Below are 21,980 nucleotides of genomic sequence, written 5' to 3' on the forward strand. Positions count from 1 at the left end.
CGAACTGATATGATTCTTGTTCAGCAGACAACTTCTTATAGGTCTGCTCTTTTAATCTCCAGAAGAACACAAACAACACAAACCTTTGCTTTACAAAGTAATAGGTGTGCGCTCTGTCGCTGGGTTTGAATAGTCTTCGTTTTTCAAAGGCCGCATGAACATTGAGCCGTACGTGAAGCTTGTGCAAGACTGGTGAGTACAGAGACATCGCAGCAGAATTTAAGCCATTTACTGACACATGAAAGCTCTTTAAGTCTAACAACACGGTGATCTCTTACATGTCCCCAGCTTCAATGCGCCCCTACCTGTTTTCTGTGTGAGGGAGAAAGAAGCAGCAGACTGAAAACTTGGACAGTCATGGATGTCTAAGTGCAGTAGCTGTTTGTGTGTCTGTGTGTGTGTCGAGTGAGTGCGTGATGTCGGGAGACACCAGCACCCTTTCCTGGAGGAGCATGTCTCTGACCAGCCAGTCAGATTCCTCGGACCTGTCTCCAACAGCGGGTGTCCACAGGGATGTCCTCTCCCAGGTGAAGATCATCAAAGTGTGTTTCCTCAGCAACAGCCCCAACCTGGGCAAGAACTTCAAACTCATCCGCTGTGAGGAGGGATGGACTGTCAAGGTAGACCTTTTTTTACTCTTACTTCATACTCTACTCTAAAACTATAAAAGCTTTACTCTGCTGTGCTTATCAGATAGACTGAAATGCTTTAATAATGTTCTGCCGCCCTGCTTTCAGCTACTCTTCTCTAAGTTTTCCTGACTTTATTGGCATCACTGCACTCAGATGTATTCTTCATACCTTCTTCTAAGACAACAAGGAAGTCTGTTTTGGATTTCTGATAACAGGATGCACACACTGATAAACAAACCTTGCGCTGGCATTTAGCCTTCGCTTGAGTTCTCTAAACCTACATCAGAACGGAATTTATTCACATGACACAGCACGCGTTGTAAAGTTGATATCAAGCTTATACTGGAAAGCTAAAATTCAATATGCTTCTCTGTAATTATTTCAATCCCAGAATCTGATCAGCACGGTGCTGTCCAGCGGCTGCGTTGGTCCAGAGATAAAATACACCCAATGCTACGGCCTCCTTCTCAAACACCTCAAATCCTCAGAGATACACTGGCTGCACCCTGATCTCACTGTGGCTGAGCTCACCCACCGCTACGAGCAACAGCACCTAGAAGCTGAGTGGAGGTTGGTAAACCTGTCACATCGCTGAATATTTTGTTTTGACTGGTTTTGACTGGGCGGTACACTCAAAAACACAAAAAAAGGATTCTTCGGCAAACATGAAGCGATATTTTTGAGTAAAATGCAGCTGAAATGTATAAAATCAAAACTTTATTTATTCATATGATTAATCATTAAAGAAATGTGCTTGGTATGTACAATCTTAAAATACAGTAAAGATATTTTTTTTTAGCCTTTTTTGGATAGGGACAGCTTAGAGAGACAGGAAAGTGGGGAGAGAGAGAGGGGAAGACAAGTGGCAAAAGTCCACAGGTCAGACTTGAAGGCAGGCCTCTCCAGCCATACAGCATTTGGTCGCCTGTGCACCCACTGAGCTAAGCATCCCACACTGAAAATATTCAAATAAAGTGTACTCTGTCTATCTAAATCTAACAAAAGTATCGATACTAAGCCAGGAATCTGATATCTCACAAATAACCAGCTGACATTATTGCTATTTGTGATATCTCAAAAATAATATAAAGTTTATGACCGTGAACTGTGATCTTTATTTATTCAGATATGACTTGAGGATCAGATACATCCCATCAGACTTTATGAAAAAATTCCAAGATGACAGAACCACCATGCTCTACTTTTACCAGCAGGTCAGTAAAATTGTCAGTGTTTTTGCACCTTCGTCTTAGCGGTTTAATTTAGGTTTACACGTTTACCCTCAGGTACGAAGTGATTATATGCAGCAGTATGCCTCAAAAGTAAGCGATGGAATGGCTCTACAGCTTGGCTGTCTGGAAATCAGGTAACATCTCATGGACAAAAGAAAAACTGGGCAATAATTGTGCATACTTTCATGGAAAACTGATGAATGGTACTGTTACTACTTACAGGAGGTTCTGCAAAGACATGAATCCAAACGGATTGGAGAAAAAGTCAAACTTTGAATTTCTGGAGTAAGTTTAGCATGCATAACCTTCCTACTTCTCATGCTACTGCCTGTTTACCTTTTACCTCAGGCCTTTCATGCCTTTGTGGTACATGCGTGTGTACCACTTTATTGTTTTTGTTAGTTGTTTTTTTTTAAATAGGCCTGCGCCACCTATTTAATCAGCATTTCTCAGAAATAGAAGGGCTTTCTATTTCTGAGAAATTATATGTGGATATGTGGTGAAAGGTGGATGAAAAGGAAGAGTAAAAATGACCAGATGCAGTCTCCGGTTAACACAAAAAGCTACATAAAGTGCATATTTCTAAAAGTGAAAGTTTCACATTACATATTGTTCTAAACTAGAGAGATGCGGGGTTGCATCAAGTTTTTGTTTCATTATAGCTGTCTGACTTCCCTTTATTCCTCCATTAGGAAGGAGATAGGACTCGACCTCTTCTTCCCCAAAGAGCTCATTGACAGCATGAAGGTATGGAGCCAGAACATTTCGATACAATTTCTGCCTAAAGTTACAGGATGAAATAAAATGTGCCTGATTGTCTCCATCTGCATCTGTGTATCAGCCCAAGCAGCTGCGTCGCATGATCCAGCAGACATTTCAGGGCTACTCGGCTCTGAATCAGGACCAGTGCATGGCGAAGTTCTTCACCACTCTGTCTCAGTGCTGGTGCTTCACACAGGAAAGCTTCGCCTGCCAACTAGTGGTGTGTATTTGATGTGTGCACTGGTTGTCACGTATACTGGCACTGAATAAAACAAGTGGTGACTGAATTCTAACAGTAAAAACTTGTTTTGTTTGAAGATAAAACGCAGTGCAGTGCTTTATATATTTATGTTTTTCATTTCTTTGTGTTCACAAAAATGGGATCTCTTCTCTTCTCAGAGAGGTTTCAAAATTATTAATGTGTGTGCTTTGTGTCTCTGTAGCAAGGCTGGAGCTTAACAATAGACTTAGTTATTGACCCTGATGGGATTAGTCAGCACACTGAGAACTCAACGGTGAGTTTGAACTTTCTCTTACTTCTATTAATTTTTGTTTGATCTCTTAAAACAAATCTGTCATGGTGTGTGTGTGTGTGTGTGTGTGTGTGTGTGTGTGTGTGTGTGTGTGTGTGTGTGTGTGTGTGTGTGTGTGTGTGTGTGTGTGTGTGTGTGTGTGTGTGTGTGTGTGTGTGTGTCTATTTATATATAAATATATTGTCTAAATCTTTTAAATCTTTTCAGCCCATCTGTTTGGCCAAGTTCTCTCAGGTCCGCAGCATCTCCTGTACTGCAGAGAGTGATGGGCGAGCTCTGCTCAAAGCGCACATTGAGGGAGCCAAACAGGTAGCACTGAACTTCCTGATTTGTTTAACTGCTGTGTTTTGTTTCATTTCTACCTTTTTCATCAGTTCCCTGGAGGCGTCAAATCGTCAAAGACTTCCAGGGAAGTAATGAAAAAGAACTGATGAAATTTTGAAGTACAGTAGGTATCATTGTCCCCATCACCGGGGGAGAGTGATAGGGTTTATGATCTGGATTTTCTTTTTTTTAAATCACACTGCTTTTACAAACAGTAGTTGTGTTGTAGAAGTCGCATTAACTATATCTTAATGCACCCAGTGTTTTTTAGTTCTTAGTGCAGATTAAATATCATGTATCTTCCACCCTCCAGCCGCTGTCAGTGAACACCTCCTCCCTGGCAGTAGCAGAAAACCTGGCTGACCTGATTGATGGCTACTGCCGACTGGAAGGCGCTGAACGTTCACTTATTGTCAGCCCCAACAAAGGTAAAAGTAATGTCCATCCATGCAAAAAGTAAGGGTCTTGAGATTAAAAAATGTCTTTTACAAGTGTGTCCTGGCCAGAAAAACAGCTGTATAATGGAGTTGCATAAGCTGGTATCACATGCATACTGGAGACTTTACGAGATATTCATTCTGCAGCTCATTCCAGGGGGAAGGAATGCCTTTCCACCCATCTTCTTAACCACTTATCTAGCTAAGAGTTGTGGGAGGGCTCAAGTACGTCCAAGCTATCATAGATTGACAGGTCGGGTATAGTTTGGACAGAGTGCCAGTCTATTGCACTCTTTTTTTCTTTTTTTTTACATGATAACATGTGACATTTCCATGTAACCCACTCATCCTGCTTAATCCTGGCACTTACTTTTGGCCTCTTGGCTCTCACTTTCCATGAATTTGATATTACATTTGACATTAAAAAATAAAATTAAGCCATGTTTTTCCCACTTATTGCAGTAAGGTTTAGTATAACAGAGCATGAGACTGTGGAAAGAACCTTTAATTGCCTATTCCTGCCACCTATGCCTTAACCAGATATCTGACTCTTACAGGGAGAGATACGCGAATGAAACTTCCTGACATCCCAAAATGGTGAGCGTGATGAGTCAATTTGGAAAGTTGTGGGTTTTTTTTAAATGTTATTAAAGGTGACACATTGTTTTCCCTCGGTGGGGATAATTTAGTAGAAGCATAACGTATGTGGGTGTAGTTTATTTTAAGATCTTCCTCCTCTGTGTTCATTTTTTCATATGTCTACCGCTCACAGCTGATATGTCACAGATGTTTGCTGAAACGTTTGCTTGTATACAAAATGTTACAGAAAGAAAGAAACATTTTTCTCTCTTCTTCTTCCAGTGCTGGTTCCAGTGCTCACAGTAAAGGTTTCAGTAAGTACTAATCCAGCCTCTAGAATTTTACTTTTAACTTTAAAAGCAATGTATGTATGTATACTAATAATGTGTTTTTCTTTTATTCGTTTAACTTTAGATTCTGATATTTATGCTGAAATCCCTGAAGACGGAGCTGACATTAGTGGTGAGTAGCATTTTACTTTAAATCAAAATTTATCCTGAAGCTCACGCAGATTGTATCGCTACCAATGAGCCAAAACCATCTGTCAGTTAAGGTGTTTGTGTTATTGCGATGGCCAGTTGTGGGGATTTTGTTATATAATCCCCTGCTGCTCTCTTCCTTATTGAGAAAGAATGAAAATGTTAAAACACTGTTGCAAAACAGCAAACTAAGAAAAGCTGGAGTATTCAAAGTGAGTAAGTGGAAAGTTAAAAATGTACATGTAAAAACTTCCCCGGGTTTAACCAAAATTATACAGTACTGTGCAAAAGTCTTGAGCCGCCCTCATTTCTGTATATTTCCCTTCCAAAAAGACTGAATCTAGTTTTGTTTTTTTTTTTAGGTTTTTTTAACGTAACCTTGAGCTTCCTGAAAGTCTTTTAATGTTTTTCCTTGGACATTGACTGCTCTATACCAGTTCTATAACTTGGTTTGGGGTTTTTGTTTGCTTCTTTGTTGTTAAGGTACTTCAAACTTATGAATCATTCAAACATAAAAAGGCACCTAACTCAAGGGATGAGCCAGTGTTCTGTTTTCACATAATAACTTGGCAAAGAACCAATTTCTTTAGTTGAATCTATTAAAAATTATTTAGATAACACAGTTTGGCAGACAGGCACCGGGAGGGGCTCAGAGTAGAGCAGCTGCTGCTCCACATCGAAAGGAGCCAGCTGAGGTGGTTCGGGCATCTGACAAGGATGCCCCCTGGGCGCCTCCTGGGTGAGGTGTTCCAGGCATGTCCCACCGGGAGGAGGCCCCGGGGCAGACCCAGGACACGCTGGAGAGATGATATCTCTCGGCTGGCCTGGGAACGCCTTGGTATTCCCCCAGATAAGCTGGAGGAGGTGGCTGGGGAGAGGGAGGTCTGGGCCTCTTTGCTTAGGCTGCTGCCCCCGCGACCCGGCCTCGGATAAAGCGGATGAAGATGGATAGATGGATGGATGGATGGATGGATGGATGGATGGATGGCAGACATACAAATAATATTTATGAACCAGTGAGGTGATCCCCAAAGAGCTGTAAGATGAAAGCTTGGGATTTCTCAACATTGTGTGCAGCATGTCCTTAAAAAATCTGAAGAAACTGGACAAATGGAGGATAAAAAGAATAAATGGCAGGTGTGGGAGATGCATCTGGCTATTGATGGGTTGATCGATGTGTTCGCTGGAGCCTCATCAGAAATGGTCTTGGTTCAATGGCCAGCTGGTGTCAACAAGTACCATCAAATTTTGATCCACTATGAAATACTATCTGAAAAGCAACTGGTCGACAACTGCTTCATTTTTCAGCATGTCAGTGATCTCAAACACACTGCCAATGGTAAAGCTGCCTTTAGACTATGATGAAGAATAAAGGTGGTCATACCAAATATTGAATTGGAATTGTACAAACTCTGTTTTTGACTTACAGTATTTTTATATAGGTGCGCAGATGTTTCAATAAATAGCTGCACCTATTTTCCTGGTGGTATATTTTTGGCAAGACTTTTACATAGTACTGTATATTTATTTTGGTTTACACCTACGCAGGGAGTTTATTAGATGACAGCTGCAGTGAGGAGTTTACACCTTCTGGGTACTTGTAGTGGCGTGTATGCGGTACCTTTGGTGCAGGCTCTCTGTGGCTGGTGTCAAATACTTTCGAGTTGTAACATGGTCTGTTTCACCTCTTATCCATGTCCAGTTCCACCTCCATACTTTGGATGTCACTATTAAACACAGATATCAGGGCTTTATATATTTATAGAAGTACATTGACTGATAAATATTTTAGGGCATTTAGATCTTATTTACTTGTTTTCTTGGTGCACTACTAAAAACAAAGGTAGCTTTTCCTTTTTTTTTTTCTTTTATACTTGCTTGCTATGTTCCTTTAAATATCCAGGAGATGTGGGTAAGTAACAAAAAGTGCCTGGGTTGGAGAAAATTTTGCAATTAAATTAAGGTTATTATTATTAATATTTACATCAAATTATATGCATGAGCTGTTATCACAGCTCACATTGTAGTTTCACTTTATATGACTCAGAAAATGAACATACTGCTGCAAAGTGTGACACAGAGGATGTAAACGTGTCCCAGTAACATGTAAAGGAAGGAAGTACAAATAGTGGCAAACCACACATCCTGTTGTGTGTAGGCTTTTCTTTTTGTTTTTTTGTTTTGTTGTCTTGTCTTGTTTGAACAGCTTTACATTTACAGCATATCACCTACCTTTTAAAAGAGGGAAACGTGGAGTTTTCTCAACCTGTGCCTTTGTTTCTGTGTGCAGAAAGGCACAAGATCTCCAAGGAGGATTTCGTTGTGGGACGGATCCTGGGCGAGGGATTCTTTGGAGAGGTTCACGATGGAGTTTATAAAAGCCCAGTGAGTCCATCTGTTGTGTTGACTAACTAGCCTCATGCTAAGGCTCAGACATGCTTGATAAGAACATCCCACAAATATCCATCAAACCCAAAGCTGAAAATATGAAAAAGGTTTGCAAATGTAAACCACTGTGCGTGTGTGTTTGTCTGCAGACAGGGGAGAGGATCCGAGTGGCCATCAAAACATGTAAGGACTGTTCGGCTGATGTAAAGGAAAAGTTTCTCAGTGAAGCCGGTGAGTGCATTGCAGCTGCAGTGATTGTTTCCTTTTCTTTTGCACTACACATGTCAGCCAGCATGTGCAGGGGTTTGTGACGCAACTGCAGCACGTAGGAATTTATAACAAAAAAAGCACTTTAGGGCCAAGTTGGGTCTTATGTGGGTGGGTTCTGATACACTTGAAAATGAAAGTGTTGGCTAATTTTTGCTTAAAGAAGTAATGAGTAAAGTGTGACAAGCCAAGAGTGAAATGTGCTAGTTTAGATCATTTGAAGGTTTTTGCACCAGTAACGAGGCTGATGTAGTGAACTTCCTGTTGTCTGCTTGTGGTTTCATGTAATAACTCCGACGGCTAAATGTGGGAGTCTGGAAGCCGCAGGTTTTATCATCCATTGCAAAAACATCAAAGCTTGAGACGTAACAAACTTTGATGTTTTCTGTTCTGAGATAGACAAAACATTCCTGAGGTCCGGACCTTTGCTGATGGTTAAACTGTTTAAATCAAGCGTTACATTTTGAAATTTCATGGTCACAGGACGAAATAGCCGACATTTTTGTTACGCTTTTCCCCCAGAAATGCCCTGCTTCTTCTTCCATGATCATCAGCAACACTCTTCTTATTTTCTTTGTTTAATCCAGCATTCACATTTGCATTTCTATGTAGCACTCGTTTTGGTCTCAACCCTGTCCTGTTGCACTCATCACGCTTCACTAGCTGCAAATTCACCAGCTAGCCGCACGTTTCTTTGCTGGGCATGCAGTGGGTGTTAAACAAAATGAGCAACAGAAACTCCTCTGGAATCAGGTTTTTAGAGTTAATCAAACATGCACTTTTGGGTGAAAACTGTATGACAGTAAAATATATAATAACATTCAATTAAAGAGCTGTGGGGTCTTTTAGGGGATGCCACATGATGGCTCTCCTCTGTAAAGTAAAGTTGAACATGTTTTATTTTTAAGCCTATCAAACATGAGCAATTGCCCGTGCTCATCTGATAGGAGGGGCTTAGAAAAGAGAGGGGAGAACTATCGATTTTGCTTCTGAAGAAAATAATTATAATCTTCCTCATAAAGTATGAACAAGACTTGCACGAAAAGCAGAAGTCAAATGTATTTTTAGATAAAGAGCTTAGGTTAGGCACAGTGGTGTGATGGTTAGCACCATTGCCTCATAGTGGGGAGGTCCTGGGTTTGAATCCACCACCTGCCTGGGGCCTTTCTGTGAGGAGATCGCATGCTCCCGGTGTTCTCTCTGAAGCCATGCAGTCAGTAGGTTTAGGTTAATCTGTGTAGTTGTCTGTCTGCCTAGGCTGGAGTAATGCTAAAAAAATTGTAAGCAGGACTTTGGGGCTAGTATGGCTTTTGTTATCTGTAAACAAAAAGCCATAATATAACCAAGAACCATTGCTGCATGTAATCTCTGTCTGTCTCTACATTAATAAAGTCTGAATTCTCTCTGTTAAAGACTTGATGAAAAATCTGGATCACCCCCACATCGTGCGTCTGATTGGAGTCATTGAGGCCGATCCTGTCTGGATTGTCATGGAGCTCTATGAACACGGAGAGGTATGTTTTTGTGTTTTTATTCTAATGGTAAACCTAAAGTATCACAACCTAAACCGTGACTTGCAACTGTGCCTTGTTTCGCTCACAGTTGGGGAACTACCTCATAGAGAACCAGTACAGCCTGAGCACAGCGACGCTTGTCCTCTACTGTCTACAGATATGCAAAGCTTTGGCTTACCTAGAAGGTCTCAACATGGTGCACAGGTAGCACATTTTCCACAAGTAGTGTGCTTTCATTACCTGCAGTGTATTTTAAGAAAGAAGCTCAGCAGGACTGAATAAAAACATTTTTATTTTGCAGAAACTTTAAAGCCTCTCTGCATGTTGTGCAGATATTAAGTGAAAATGGTTTGCATGCTGATTTCTTTTGGTGTGATGTTTCTTTATTCTTCGCGTCATCTTGTGGTTTCTATTTTCTCTGTCTGTCTGTCTGCGGGCCATAGAGACATAGCGGTGAGAAACATCTTGGTGGCGTCTCCAGAATGCGTCAAACTTGGTGACTTCGGCCTCTCTCGCTACGTAGACGACCAAGAGTATTATAAAGGTGCACACATCGACAAGTTTCGAATGTTTGTAGAAGTCAAAATAAATGTCATGTTTTTGCTTTGCCCGTTTAACTGCACCCATTAACTTATTGAATCTCAATTTCTCCTCTGTGTGCAGCTTCAGTGAGTCGTTTACCAATCAAATGGATGGCGCCAGAATCCATCAACTTTAGACGTTTCACCACAGCCAGTGATGTCTGGATGTTCGGTGAGAAAAAACAACAACAAAAAAATTCATTCTCTCAGTTACACATGTAGGTCTTTACTCCGTCTGAACACAATACAGGCTTTTATTAAACCAGGAACAGAAACAAGTAGTGCTTAAAGTTAGTTTCACCGCGGTACAGCTTGAGGTTTTCACTCAGTTGATTTGTAATTCCTCAGGCTGTAGACTGATGTGAACCATGTTATTTAGTCCTTCCATCTCTCATAGCACACAGTTTTTGGGCTGATGTTAATGCTTGAGGAGTCCACTTCAATTTTTTTTTTTTAAATTTAGAGCCAAATCACAACAACAGCTGTTTCACAGGAGCTGTTGTTTTGGCATCTTGAGGCATGTGAGGCTCTGCAGCTAGTGAGTCAGCCAAACGTTGGGAGTTTTTAAAGATAACCCACCTCAGCACTCAGCGACCCATCTGTGCAACATAATGTGGTCTGCCGCTTCATGCCTGAGTTACTGTGGTTCCCAAATGCTTTCTCTTTGCAGTAATACCTCTTACAGCTGGTCATGAAATATCGAGGGGGGAATAAATTTCATGAACTGAGTTCATAAAGATGCAGATTGATTTCTGTAAAAGCAGACTGTGCCTGGTTTTACACACCTATGTTGGGCTACAGCTATCGATTTTAGTGATCAAGTGTTCTACCGATTATTCCATTAATTAATCGAGTAATACCCAACAAATACTTATGTCTTATTAACTACTAAAACCAAGTATTCAAAAGAGAAAGAGGCAGGTCTTTAAAAACAGCTCATAGGTTTCCAACCTAAAATAAGTCATAAATTAAATGGGTTTAAGTCCTCTGAGAAGGCTTTCTTATGCTAGGCTTACACTGTGCGATTTTTGGCCCATTTTGAGCCGATTTTTCAGTCGTGCGACCGTTTTGGTGATCGGCCCGATTTTGGCCTTCATCGTACGTCGTGCATCATGTAGTATACGTGGGGTAACGAGAAGCGATTAACACCTCACGACCAGCTCCCAATCATCAATCGCTTGGTCGGGAGGAGGGTGTCACCGCAGCTGCTCACACTGCGCACGCGCAAACACATAAACGTCGGTGAGCACGGCAGTGCAGCGTGTGATCTGGACACAAGCGATGGAGGCACTTGTAGAACTTTGGAAAGCTCATCCGAACCTTTTCGATGTGGCCTCACAAAATCATCACAACCACAACAACCGTGACAATAGTTGGATTTACACTGCTGCTCAATCACAGCTGCTTGATCAATGTTTTTCGTTAGCAATTTAGCAAAGTTGATGGTGGTGTGTGTGTGTCTGTGTGAGTGAAAGACAGAGAGGGTGAGTGAGCGACAGATTTTCTGTTATAACCTTCATTTTTATGGACGCACAGTGTGAGCACTCAGGTCGCATCAGAGCATCGGGCGGTATAGTGTGAGACCCTGCAGACCCAGTTTGAGCAGGAGCGGAATCGCGCGACTGAAAAAATCGCACAGTGTATGCCCAGCTTAAGTATGTGTGTCTGTGTGCGTGTGTGTGCATATGAGCAAGTGTGAAAATGTGATTGAGTATGTTTGTCTGTAAGCCTTTGAAAGAGCATGTGGCAGCTACAATGAAGAAAAGTGAGCATATCAACTTCCTCAGAAGTGAGCACTTTGATGCAACGCTTCCTGCTGCCGAAAACAGGCGTGCTGGTGTTTGCAGCTGTCAGTAATTATTGTTAATAATATTTAAGTGACCCACCTAAAAAACCCAAGTCAGAGGCTCAGACTTTCCTGGAACATGTACACATTTTTGAAAAATATTTTTTTAAAATATTAAAATATTATCAATACAATACAATACTACGGAGCCCCGCAGGGGACATGGGAGAAAAAAAATTAAGACGGACTTTTGCGAGATCTCGCAAAACTATCTCGGGATCTCGCAAAAGTTTTGCGAGATCTCGCAAAACAAACTCGGGATCTCGCAAAACTTTTGCGAGATCTCGCAAAACTTTTAGCCGCATTCTTCGGACGCTGGCTCGAAGCTGACCGGGAGGTCGAGGCACGATGTGCCGGGAAAGCGGTGTTCCTCCCGGCTGTAGTAGATCTCGACCTCCCGTTAGCTTCGAGCTAACGGGAAGAATGTTTTATATTAATCATTTGTAAATCAGTGAAACAAGTGAACCAGCCATCATCATTTTACATTGTGGGCTACAAAAAGCCCATAAGTGGGCCATACCAGACCACTGAAACTACGTTATGAATCGTAAAATCACCAAAAAAAGAAAATGCTCCTTGTTAAAAAAAACTGTAATTCCTGTAGTAGATGGTGTCAAAATAGGAATGTGTTTTTCATCGTTTATCTACCAATTAATTAAATAGATGTAGATTGAGGTGCTTTATATGGGACATAAAGACCGTACAATAATACAAATCAATCAGTAAGAAGAAAAGCTGTAAAACTTAAAGGTAAAAATCTATGCACTTCTTCACATTTTCCAAAGCTGTCCAATGTCCCACATTCTGGCCCCGGACCGTATGTTTGCTGTAAACTAATGTTACTAAAGCCTAGAATTGAATATAATTTAGTATGCATGCTGCATATTATGGGGCGCCGTTTTTAAAGTGAAACATGCTGAAATTAACGTCAACATTTTTTCACATTTAGCTCAAAACCTTACAAAAACATGTTTTTTCAAGTAATTTTTTACAACATTTAGTAAAATGTTTGTAACTTTTCATCAAATGTTAAATATTAAATCTAAATATTATATTTAAATCTAAATATTAAATGTTAAATGTTAAATCTAAATGTTAAATGTTAAATGTTAAATCTAAATGTTAAATGTTAAATCTAAATATTATATTTAAATCTAAATGTTAAATGTTAAATCTAAATGTTAAATGTTAAATCTAAATATTATATTTCAATCTAAATGTTAAATTTGCATGTTAGCCTAAACATTTAGATTTAACATTTAACATTTAGATTTAGCATTTAACATTTAGAATTAACATTTAGATTTAGATTTAAATATAATATTTCGACTTAACATTTAGATTTAACATTTAAAATTGTGTTTTAACTATGAAAAGTTACAAATATTTTACTAAATGTTGTAAAAAAGGACTCGTTTTGAGCTAAATGTGGAAAAATGTTGCCGTTAATTTCAGCATGTTTCACTTTACAAACGGCGCCCCATAGCATGTTACTAGTAACAAGCGCTGCAGTTTTGGACATTTCCTGAGCTTGCCAGTAACAGCTACAGCTCCGGTAACAGTGTGCGTAGACAGACTCCTCTTTATTCTATTACAGCGTCATCTTCACTGCTGCTGTTGTTTCTCATGAGTCTTTTTGTTGAGATAAGTAGGGGCTGCTTGAGCTTAATGGTGTAAGACATTTTATTCACACGCGTGCTCCTAAATACATTTGTACTGGTTTTAGTCACAAATTTAGGTGAAAGGCTCACAACTGTGCAGTGGTCAGTGGCAGCTGAGTGCTGCATAGTCGTGGTTTAACAAAGCATCACAGTAAAGAATTTACATTAGGGATTTTTTTAGTAATCAAGTCTCTCAGTGAATCATTGCAGCCCCACACCTATGGGACTGAAGACATGCTCAGTACTTTTGTTCATGTGATGCAGAGATGTCAAACATACGCGGGCACCAGATTTGGTTGGGCAAAGACTCCAATCTGGGCCAATGGACAGCTTGAAAAATGTGACAGAATGCATAAATTTTCACATGCATTTTCATAAATTTTACAGCTTTTCTGATTAATAAAGACCCCTCCCTGCCACTGAAATTTATACTGCACCAAAGTAATTAAGTAGCAGATAAATGATGACAATAACGCTCCTGTTTTTAAAATATCTACTATAGAAATTAAATTGTTTTTCCCATTTTTTACAGTCAGGTCACAGGAAAAAGCATGATATAAAATTATTAATTTTGTTTCAAATCACCTTGTTTGATTTGAAACAAAATTAAAAGTGTCTAAACATCATGAGTGTGTCTCTCTAAAATCTGATGTTCAAGCTTAAATCAAGTTTCATGTCTGAAATAATAGTTTAGTTGGGAATCATCTTAGAGACAAATCTGCTGATGTATTTATAAACCGCATTTGCGTGATGAAAGTGTAAGTGCCAGTCTCAGTGTGAATAGATAAACATAGATTATTTTTAATATAGCTAATCGTGTGTGTGTGTGTGTGTGTGTGTGTGTGTGTGTGTGTGTGTGTGTGTGTGTGTGTGTGTGTGTGTGTGTGTGTTCAACCAGCTGTTTGTGTGTGGGAGATCTTCTCAATGGCCCAGCAGCCGTTCTTCTGGTTGGAGAACGGGCAGGTGATCACCCAGCTGGAAGCGGGCGTTCGACTCCACAAACCGCAGCTCTGCCCGCCCATCATCTACTCGCTGCTTACCCGCTGCTGGGCCTATGAGCCCAGTGGCCGTCCCAGCTTTGGCCAGCTTGCCTGCTCCCTCAGGTGCACACTCACCTAACTGAACACATGACCCCCAGTACATGCAGAAGAACTGATCCCACTATTCAAAGTTATATAAACTGATGATGCCTGTGTTTAATAGTGACGTCCACAGAATGGAGGTGGAGCTGGAGAAAGATGAGAGGCGAAACAAACCACGGTCCAACTCGATAGCATTTGATCCCAACCACACGGAGCCTCCACCAAAGGTACCAAAGGTGGCTCAAGACTTGCACAGCACTGCACACACATATATTTTTGTTGCGTTACAACGCATCTTGAAAGTGAAATACACCAGAGTTTCTGCTTATTAAATGTGTCAAACTTTTCACTTTGGTCTCATAAATGAAGCTGCATCTGCAGATGCTACATGCTAGTTCCTTCATATTCAGGTTCCTAGAAAGCTGGAGATAGTGTGGAAGTAAATGGGGAAAATCCAGTCTTTCATTAACTCACACAGATCACTTTCTTTTTCACAAGCAATTTTCAACCATTTATCTTTTCTATACGCTTATTGTGATTTTTAAAATGTCTTTTTTCATGTGTATGCAGTTTAAAGTTATGTGCAGAATGAATTATGTAAATGTTTTAACCTACATATTGTCCTCTTTCTTTCTCTTAGCCTTCCAGATCAGCAGGCAGCACCCTTCCCCAAGGCTCACACATACAGGTATCTAAACACACTTACACACACAGATATACAATAGTGTACACATACATGTATATTAGTGTCTAAATTCAGATTCAGCTGCGCGCGTCCCCTTACCCAGGAAACACATATTCAGTGAATGTTAATACAGTTTTGAAATTTTACCTTCACAAAACCGCTTCTTATCAGCAATTGCATTATTGATCTTTTCATATTGCTTAGAGTCACGTTCGTCGGTGGAAGCGCTTCTGCTAAAGGGGTTAAAATTGGATGACTGGAGGATATAGTGGAGGAAACAGAACACGTGACAAAATCATTGAAGGGGAAAAACTGTTTTACATAAGCAACTGAGAAAAAGTTACAAAAAACACATGAGGTTTTAAATAGCTATCTGCGCTGTATAATAAAATTAGTAACATGTCAAGGACGTGTGTGTGTCTGTGTGTGTGTTTGTGCATGTGTAGGTACCTCCAAAGGATAGCATCCCAGCATGGGAGAAAGAGAGAGTGGAAGAAACTTTGGAAAGACAAAGAAGAGAAATGATGATGGACAAAAAGTGGCTGGAGCAGGAAGAGAAACATCTGGTGAGAGATCACACACACAAACACACACATAATGCAGCCAGGTTTGAACCACAGGAGTTTAGCAGTGTAACAAAATGAAGTGATACATGTCTGATATTATTTCATGGGACTATAATTGATTACACATAAAGCACTAAAGCTTCTTTTTAAATGTGTTTTCCTGTAGGGTCCTGTTGTGGGACGAGATACACAGATCGAGGTACTTTCTTCTTCTTTTCCTCTTGTGCAAATCATGCTTTGATCAGCGCGAGGCAGAAACCCAGTTGAAAATACAGCTGCTCGGCCATGCAAACCCATGCCGTGAAGCTCCTGATGCACAGTTTTTGTGCTGATGTTAATACCAGAGGAGATTTGGAGCTCTGCAGTGTTTGAGTCATTACAGTACTAGCTATAGCTATGCAACCACCTCAGCAGTGAGTAAACCCACTGTGCAACTTTAAGTGATTTCCCACTTCCTGGCGGAGTTACCATGATTCCTAAATGCTTCAGATTTTCTGGAATACTGCCAACATTTGATCGTGAAATATCTAGGTGGGAAGAAATTTCATGAACTTACTTCCAAGGTGCGAGGAGAAGGACAGAGATCTGGTGACAGATCTTCCTTAATGCTTCAGCAACACATGAAGCATTAAGGAACAACTTTATTGGTTGACCAGCGTGTTTCAGCTTATGGCTTTCATCGTGGTCACAAGTCGAAACACGTTGGTCTTTTGTCCATATAGTGTAAAACTATAAATGTTAAATTGATCTTCCATCTACAGTTCGAGCTGACAAAAATTCAGTGGTGACTTGTTTTCATCAACAGAGTTTAAACTTTTAAGACACAAACCTTGTTGTGCTTTAAATAACTCATGTGGTTAGCTTAATGAGGAAGTTGATTTACTCAAAAATGTGGTAATGGTGTGGGGGTTGGGAGGGTGATTGGTTTAAACATATTAGTTTCCAAAGATTATTTAAATGCTGCTGGCTAACCGTACTCTGTTAAGTTGATAAAGAGTATCTGTGTCACTGTTTCTCTGTTATTTGCAGCTTCCTCACAACAGCTCAAAAAACGGTGAGTCCACTTTAAATTTTTAGGTGTCTTCAGCGTACATACACTTTTCTTAACTGCAGTGTAACGTACAAAATTAATTAATTAATTAACTAATTAGTACCTTTCAAATTTACTCCAACATTTATAATCCTTTTTTTTTTTAAACTGTTAAGCATCAGCTGTTCATGGAGTGTGCAAAATCCTGTGCTGTTGGCATTACTAGTCTGATACATGGCTTTGATTTATTAGATTCTCTTCTGTGTTTCAGGTCCTCCACAGAAACCTCCAATGCCAGCTGCACAGGTAAAAGTGCACAATAAAGTTTTCATCGAAAATAGTTAAGAAAGGGTTGAAAAGGTTTAAATGTGGACATTTTAAAGCTTAAATGAAGCTACGTGTCAGTAAGAGCTTTCTTGTACTGCTGCAGCCTCGTCCCACAGCTGAGCTGGACCGATCAGGTGATCAGGTTTACACCAGCGTCATGGCGATGGTGAAACAGGTGGTCCAGCTGAAGAATGATGTCAACACACTGCCGGCTTCTGAGTATCCCAATGCTGTCAAGGTAGGTCTATGTTAGTATCTATGATACACTGAGGATCACCTTTTTTCAGAGCACACAGTACTGACAGCAGAGGGCGCCATTGGTTTAGCTCAAGCAGACATAAAGCTTTCTATCAGGTGTAGGAGAGTTTATACAACTAAACATAAGTTCCAGCATTTAAAACATGGGACATTTGTAGTGTTATTAAAATTAACAACAGGTGAACTAGAGGGGCAACAATGAGACAACCAATGTTCCCTCTAAGCTGCGCGCGTGCGCAATTGCGCACTGCTGGCACGGTCTCTGCGCACAGAAAATCTGTGTTGCGCACAAAAAAATCTAACCTGAATTGAAATTAAAACTAAAACTTTAACATTCCTGTTTTTCAGTGTTAGTCAGTAAGTGACTGGCTGCTCCCGTATGGGAATAGAACGATGCCACCTTATCCCATAGTCCAGCCAATGATGCGATTCACATTCGTATACACGCAGTAAATCAACGTCGTTGACAGGCTATGACAGTGTCCTTATGCGCCGACACCGGTGTTTTAGCTAGCAAAGCGGGCTGATGTGGAGTGAAGCCACGTTAATGACAACGTGTACAACCATTGGAGATGTGAGCAGGACAGACGGAACAATTGACGGAAAAAGTGTGGACTTTATACCAGTTTTTAAATTGTGTTGATCGGCCACGTAAAACCAGAGTTATGATAAAAAATATATGCAATGTTTGGTTTTCTTCCTGAATACTGTCGTTGTTTATATTTACTGCGGGAAGTAGTGATGAGTCGGTCGGCTCTTAGAGCCGGATCTTTGATGTGAACGACGCGAGCCGTGGGTTTTTTTTTCTTTCTCTCACCCTCTCTCTCGCATAAAAACTGCAAAACACGTAAAAACTCAAAACACGTACAAAATACAACAGAAGTGCTCCAGGATGCTAGGGGCAGTGTTGAACTTTTGTTACCTAGAGGCTACACAAGCCAGCAAGTACCAACGACCAGATTTGGTGTGTGGTAGTAACAGGTAAATGAACATTTTTTAAAATTATTTAAATATATATGAGTGCTTGTGTATAAATACACAAACAATACACATATGCTTTCAATTGTGTAATTTAAGTGATCTAAGTAGCTCTGTTTTGGAAGTTCAGTTAATGCTAGTGTGTTTTGGAGTTTGTACGTGCTTTGTCTCTAGGGGCCACCGCATATATTTATATATATACATATATAAATAAATTCCTTTTGTGCATAATTTTATATTATTGTTAATAATAAATTAATTAAAGCAACAAAACAACCTGAAGAGCCTGTTCGGAGCCGAAAGAGCCGGTTCTCTAAAAAGAGCCGGAAATCCCATCACTAGCGGGAAGAAACAGTAAAAACTGCGAGAGTGCGTTTGAGGAAAACGCTCAAACGCACTCTCCGCCTATCAGCAAAAACAACACCAACCCCCCCCCCCCCCCCCCCCCCTTCCTATTGGTGGAAAAATGTACCATGTCGACCAATCAAAAAACTATATATGGTAACAGATGTTTAGGAAGGGGGGAAGTTTTAGGAGTGACGGCGGTGTTTTGAGATGTGAGAGATTTGCGACGTTTAGCGCAAATCTTGTGTAGTTAGTGTGTAGTGTAGTGAGTAGTTTTGTTGTGTGTGTCAGAACAATGAGGCGACTGCTGAATATTACAGGTGTTACAGGAGTGTTACATCTCCTGCTGTCAGGCCTGCAGGTACCAGGCTGTTGTTCTCCTTTATCTCATAGTGGACAGAAATTATTTTTTGGAGTGGCACAAATAATTTTTGTGACATCAGATTTGATGCAGAACAGCTGATTGTTCTGTAAATAGTTTGAAATGTATATTTAAAAAAAACACCTTGGCTTAGGGCTGGGCGATATGACCCAAAATTCATATCTCGATATTTTTTAGCTGGATGGCGATATAAGATATATATCTCGATATATCTTTTTTTAAAGCCATAAAGTAAGAACAAAAAGAGAGTTCTTAGTCAAAGCTGTGTCCCAGATGTCACACAGGCACTTTTATTAACATAGAGCAGATGTACATAAAATTTACTCAAAAATAAATTATGAGCATTTATTAAATAATAATGCTCCATAAATAAAAGAAAACAATGTTGTTTTTGTGCATAACAAAAAGCTCACAAATGTGCAGTCAAAATGTAAAGTAAAAGACGAGCACTATAACAAAGACAGATTTCACAGCTGCTCTGTTCCCAACTTGTACTGCGTGACTGACAGCCTGGAGTTTGTAATCCGCTTCGCAACCACGTCTCTTAACAGGTGCCATTTATGGTCCTTATACACAGTAAGGTAATATTACGTTGAAGCACAGTACGTATCACTCCGCGAGGCTCAGCCGTAATGCTCCGACAATCCATCAAGCGGTGCAGCTCCGTAGCTTACCAAAGTCGTACTAAAACATTTTTTGACAGATTGCTGAGCGCCGTGTACCACATAAAATCGGTTCGCGGCCATCAAGCACAACCAGAATTCATACATAAGGCGCGCTGTCAACTTTTGAGAAAATGAAAGGATTTTAGTCCGTGCAGCACCTCTGGGCTGCATGGCGTTAGCGTGGTTAGCTCGTTAGCGTGGTTAGCTAGCTAACACGTTGACGCCGTCCAGCCCCACGCACGGGGCGATGCGCAGTAACTCGTTAACGGAGATTTGCCGTGTCCTTCTTGTCGCTTCCTGCAGGTGAAGCGATGGGGGAGGAGGGGGAGTTGTGTTCAGTGAAGGAGAGGCGAGGCCGAGTAACGTTGCGTAAAGACGAAAGTGGACGAAAGAAAGGCAAACTTGCGGCTCCGCAAGTATAATTATAACGTAACATAGACTATATCGATATAAAGGATATGGTCACATCTTATATCTCGTATAAAAATATATCGATATTTTTTAAAAACGATATATCGCCCAGCTCTACCTTGGCTTCATTTTTAGGTATCCAGTAATCCAGGAATCCAGTAACTTTTTTGAAGAAGTAACTATATAATTAATTGCCCAACGTTGGTCATTATATACTGTATTTTGCAGACAGAGAGTTACAGGACTCTCTCCCAGACCACAGACTCAGACTCATAATACAAGTCAGAGCTTTACAGAAAATAAAAACAAAGTTTAACTTATTTTAATTTTTAAGTCTTTTTAATTTTCATTGTAAGTGGGCTAAAGCAGTTAATTTAAAGTGGTCTAACATAAATGTAAATGCTGTAATTTGATTATTTTAATAAACCATGTAACTTGGATGGATTCGATGCTGGTGTGACCACAGTGCAAACGTCTGCTGCTGTCCAAGGGACCGCTCAGGGCGTTTGTGTGTTCGCTCAGACACGTGAAAAATTAGAGGGAACATTGGAGACAACTCCCAAACTCATCATGTCCATCATTAGTGCTGTAACTGTACGATACACGGACCTTTTTTCAGGAATAGTTTGAGCCACTGACAGTAGAGGGCGCTGTTGTTTTAGCTCATGCACACATAAAGCTCACTATCACGTAATGGAGAGTTTACACAACTAAACATGAGTTCCAGCTTTTAAAACAAGGAAGACTGTTTGTATTTGAGTAACTGATCATTTTATCCTTCCTCGTCCTTACTTCCACATCTCTCACTCCATTCATCTTCGCTTTTCTCCATCATCCACCTGCAGGCAGTGGGTATCTCTCTCCGGACCCTGATTCAAAGTGTTGATGAGATCCTGCCCTCTCTGCACTCCTCTGTCACCTCAGAGGTAGGTTTCAAATATTGTCTGCCTTATGTTTTGTGACAGTGTATGCATATCAGCCAGCAGACCAGATGCAGAGGGATTTTCTTTGAAGATTCACATAAACAGAAGTTATGTTGTGAAACAACGTTAAATACTCAGTGCAAAAAGGCTTTTTGGCTTCTATGTGTGTCAATATAGAGATTATTACCATTTGACACTTTATGCCATATATAAGCATACTAGATCATCTTTTCAGTCTTTATACTTTTTTTTACCTCCTGTTGTCTGTATGATCTGATCTTCCTTCTGGTCCATCCTAGATTGAGGGCACGAAGAAACTGCTGAACAAGGATTTGGCAGAGCTGATCAATAAGATGCGACTGGCCCAGCAGAACTCCATAACATCACTAAAGGAGGAGTGCCAGAAGCAGATGTTAGCTGCTGCTCACACTCTTGCTCTTGACTCCAAAAACCTCCTGGATGCTGTGGACCAGGCTCGAGTCAGGGCCAACCTTGCCAAGCCTAAACATGACTCAGAAGATGAAGAAGATTCTGGGGAAGACACATAGGTTCCCTGCTGATCAAACGAACTTGAAATTTGGCTTTAGTTATGAAAGGATCAGTTCTTTTCTTGAGGACATGTGGAGGCTATGTCCTTATGGTGCAGCTCTGTCCCGAGGGGACAGGGGTGTATCAGCTAATGAAAGATGTCATACTGTATTTGTATATGCGCTTAAACAACTGAACTGAAACGCTGAATGTATTAATAATATTTGTAGTGTTTATTCTATATTTTTACTATTAAAAATTATGACCTTTCTGTGTTGCAGTGGTCATTTTATGATATAAATTAATGATACATGATACACCTGTGGTATTAATGTAAAAATTCTATGTTGCTTTGTTCTCAAGTTATTGCATTCACACCTGTGACCTTGATCTTTAGGTCCAGATCACTTCAGTTTGAAGTCATTCAAAAAATTTTATTTTATTTAAATTTTGGTATCAATTTGAAAAACCTACATCGCCTCGTTCTGGAGTTATCCCAGTCACAAACTTGCTTGTCCACGCTGGCTACCCACCCAGCAGTTTGACAACAATACATCTGAAAGGT

The 21,980-nt window shown here is 40.3% G+C and overlaps 1 protein-coding gene across 1 annotated transcript; it reads left to right on the forward strand.

Moving 5' to 3' along the window:
* Positions 1 to 21,648, forward strand: LOC146642658 (protein-tyrosine kinase 2-beta-like). The gene is made up of 30 exons (XM_085398870.1): positions 1 to 192; positions 289 to 620; positions 1,024 to 1,202; positions 1,759 to 1,846; positions 1,919 to 1,998; positions 2,087 to 2,149; positions 2,557 to 2,611; positions 2,706 to 2,846; positions 3,070 to 3,141; positions 3,367 to 3,468; positions 3,797 to 3,911; positions 4,478 to 4,517; positions 4,782 to 4,813; positions 4,914 to 4,961; positions 7,269 to 7,363; positions 7,516 to 7,597; positions 9,047 to 9,147; positions 9,236 to 9,351; positions 9,591 to 9,691; positions 9,811 to 9,900; positions 14,134 to 14,338; positions 14,439 to 14,544; positions 14,958 to 15,005; positions 15,449 to 15,568; positions 15,735 to 15,767; positions 16,598 to 16,622; positions 16,870 to 16,904; positions 17,029 to 17,163; positions 20,810 to 20,890; positions 21,187 to 21,648. The coding sequence occupies exons 2-30, from the start codon at positions 417 to 419 to the stop codon at positions 21,433 to 21,435; spliced, it is 2,841 nt and encodes a 946-aa protein (XP_085254996.1). The 5' UTR covers positions 1 to 192; positions 289 to 416; the 3' UTR covers positions 21,436 to 21,648.
* Positions 21,649 to 21,980: the final 332 nt, after the last annotated feature.

The sequence above is a fragment of the Rhamphochromis longiceps genome, linkage group LG23 (assembly GCF_057381845.1).
Source record: "Rhamphochromis longiceps isolate RC_006_pf linkage group LG23, R_longiceps_female_GT1.1, whole genome shotgun sequence".
Lineage (NCBI taxonomy): Eukaryota > Metazoa > Chordata > Actinopteri > Cichliformes > Cichlidae > Rhamphochromis > Rhamphochromis longiceps.

Excerpts from the sequence above, each read along its gene's own strand:
- LOC146642658 (XM_085398870.1), top strand. The coding sequence starts at position 417 with ATGTCGGGAGACACCAGCACCCTTTCCTGGAGGAGCATGTCTCTGACC. Across the intron at positions 1,999-2,086 it reads CTTGGCTGTCTGGAAATCAG|GAGGTTCTGCAAAGACATGA; the intron begins GTAACATCTCAT and ends TACTACTTACAG. Across the intron at positions 7,598-9,046 it reads AAAGTTTCTCAGTGAAGCCG|ACTTGATGAAAAATCTGGAT; the intron begins GTGAGTGCATTG and ends TCTCTGTTAAAG.